The sequence below is a fragment of the Penaeus japonicus genome, unplaced genomic scaffold, assembly GCF_977035675.1.
Source record: "Penaeus japonicus unplaced genomic scaffold, GWHDUDI00000001_assembly GWHDUDI00000001, whole genome shotgun sequence".
In the NCBI taxonomy this organism is placed as follows: Eukaryota; Metazoa; Arthropoda; class Malacostraca; order Decapoda; family Penaeidae; genus Penaeus; species Penaeus japonicus.
Window position 1 is genome coordinate 44,286,624 of NW_028234403.1, and position 2,500 is coordinate 44,289,123.

The window sequence follows — 2,500 nt, forward strand, 5'->3', positions numbered from 1 at the left end:
CTTCCAGTCTTGAGATTAAAGTATTTTACTACACAAGTCACAGTCACCACCTGATATGTGAAACTCTGTATATATTTTCCTATAAGATTTGTTCGATAAATTCGTTACATTTTAACACAACAAACACAACACCTTCACTTTTACAATGATAGCTGTCAGCGCCTCGACTCACTTCCCCACAAGTAAAGTCTCAGAATACTCTTGGTTTGGTTCATTTGCATCTCGAAACAGGATTCAAAACAAGTCTGGCTGGAATTCTGACCGTGACTCAAAATAATCGTCGCCAGAGTGAGAACAGCACAAGTACCGCACTCAATTTCCCTGTCTGAGAATCAAAACAGGTCTGAGCTCTTGAGTGAGAATACTACCGCAATTTAGAGCCCGCCTTGTGTCCAGGGAAGTCGTGATCTGCGTTTCACTTCGGCGTCCAAGGGTCTTGACGTTCTTATGCGAGTTGATAGCAGCTGTAAAAAAAAAATGTATATATGTATATGTATTATTGCAAATATCTATTTCGGTTCCGATACAAATATTCGAAAACATATAAGAAATAACTGACGATGTTGAATCATACGGTGATGATGACTTAGGACACTTGTAGCTATTAGTGTACAAGTGAAGGTGTTGTGAATGTGTCAAACGCTAACGATCGTTATACTGTTCGAACTCGTCTGTTAACGAAAATAACTTGTAACCTGTGGCGACTTGCCGTAGATTGTCCATATTCACGCTGCAGGACAAAATTATTTGTTTTTGAACAATACTATACAAGCGAAACGAAGGAAAACAAATAACTACAAAACAGGTCACTCAGACAGGTGAATGGAGACACTGAAGCCTTGTCGGTTCCGTACGTTGACATTGTGACAGGTCCCAGTGAAGAAAAATTAAGGTTTTATAATAATTTATTCCAAAGGCTATTTACGTAAATTATGTAAGTTGTGAATACACGAATATTCGGAGGAAAGGAAACGTCTTTCGTAGTAACTGCGTCAGTTCGTTCTTAACTGGACTGAGGGAAGTTTCCCTATTTAGGAAACCCGCTTCTATAACTCGTTTGGGTAAATTTTCCGAATAACGCCGCGTCACTAAATACCACAAAAGTGGTATCGATGGATTCCTCTCAACCTCTACTATTCATATATAGTGAAACTAATGAGCGTTTGCACCTCTGGAGCCCACAATCTTGGTCCCGATAATAGGGGAGGGCATGAAGTTGACCCCCCCCCCCCTTTTTTAACGCACTTCGTGCTACCTCGTGCTACTTCGGTATCACGAAAACCTTAACCCAACTACCTACCTCACTTTCCCTAGTTTTGAAGTCAGCCTTTGCGAAGAGGGAGCTATGCCCCCCTGTGGATCTCCCCTATTCAGGGTACTTCGTGATACTTATGATGTGTAATTAGTCCTGTAGATGAAAATGCCGCGACACGGATAACTCTCACACTGCGCCATGATGACAGCAACTGAGTCTTCGTCTCATATATTCCTCAGGATGGGAAACTAGGACCGATGATGACGCGACCACTCAATAGAGGGCACTATAATTATACTGTAAATAATGGGGAATATTACGCCATCTGTTGAGAGAACATAACAGCACATGCAGGTAATTCCTTGGGGGTTTCCAGTCCACAGCTTGCTACTATCCGTAAATACGTAAACACAGCCATGTTTGAATTTCAGGGCGAGGATGGTGGATTCGGGATATCTTGCCCAAGGTATGTTGCACGAAGTGCCCTAAAAGGGGGGGGGGGCAGGGGGAGGGGGCGAAGCCCCCCTTTGGCTAGGGATTAATTTAAAACTAGGCAAAGTTAGGTAGGTCATTGGGTTAAGATTTTGCAAGCGAAATATGCCCCGAAGTAGGACGAGGTAGCACGAAGTGCCTTAAGAAAAGAGACCCAGATTGTGGGGTCCAGGGGTGCAAGCGCTCATTAATATCACTATATATGAATAGTAGAGGTTGAGAGGAATCCATCGATACCACTTTTGTGGTATTTCGTAACGCGGCGTTATTCTGAAAATTTACCAAAATGCATCGTCAAACGAACCAAAGTGGTAAATGTTTGTATACTACTGATGTGTTTGCTTTCTTGCTCTGCCCTGTATGATAACCATGAAGTTTACAGTCTAGATTCATAATTCTCCTAATCACTAATGTGATTAGGATAAATACGATGTTCATTTTCACGCAGATAGCAACGCAGCCCAGTGGGCTTTAATGACCAACGGGAATTTTTTCTTTGGGGATGGAGGCATACATCCTATTGTGCGCGGTTGATTTCTTAAAAAAAAGGTATTTTGTTACAGTTTACACAACCGTATGACGTGTGCACCGTGGTTGCAATTGCCTCCACGCCTAACGGCGCCTGGACAGAAGGCCAGCATACATCCTCCACGTATATCACGACAAATTAGAGCTAGGACCGGTTCAAGGGTGCATCGTCAATTGATATGCAATATCGCAACAACCGGCTTCGAATTTCTTCAGACTTCGCAA

The 2,500-nt window shown here is 42.7% G+C and overlaps 1 protein-coding gene across 3 annotated transcripts in view; it reads left to right on the forward strand.

The window, feature by feature from the left end:
• Positions 1–233: 233 nt before the first annotated feature.
• The window catches only part of LOC122267425 (alkaline phosphatase), a 27,086-nt gene continuing 24,819 nt past the window's right edge, over positions 234–2,500 (forward strand). The window contains exon 1 of one of the 3 annotated variants that reach the window (XM_086541143.1): positions 234–341. Coding sequence is in view for 2 of the 3 variants with exons in the window: in XM_086541124.1 (XP_086397250.1) it covers positions 1,672–1,721 (50 nt within the window). In the remaining variant the exon portion in view is untranslated. Of the gene's footprint in view, positions 342–1,562; positions 1,722–2,500 lie in introns of those variants that run through there. The other 2 variants (XM_086541124.1, XM_086541131.1) reach the window with 2 other exon arrangements.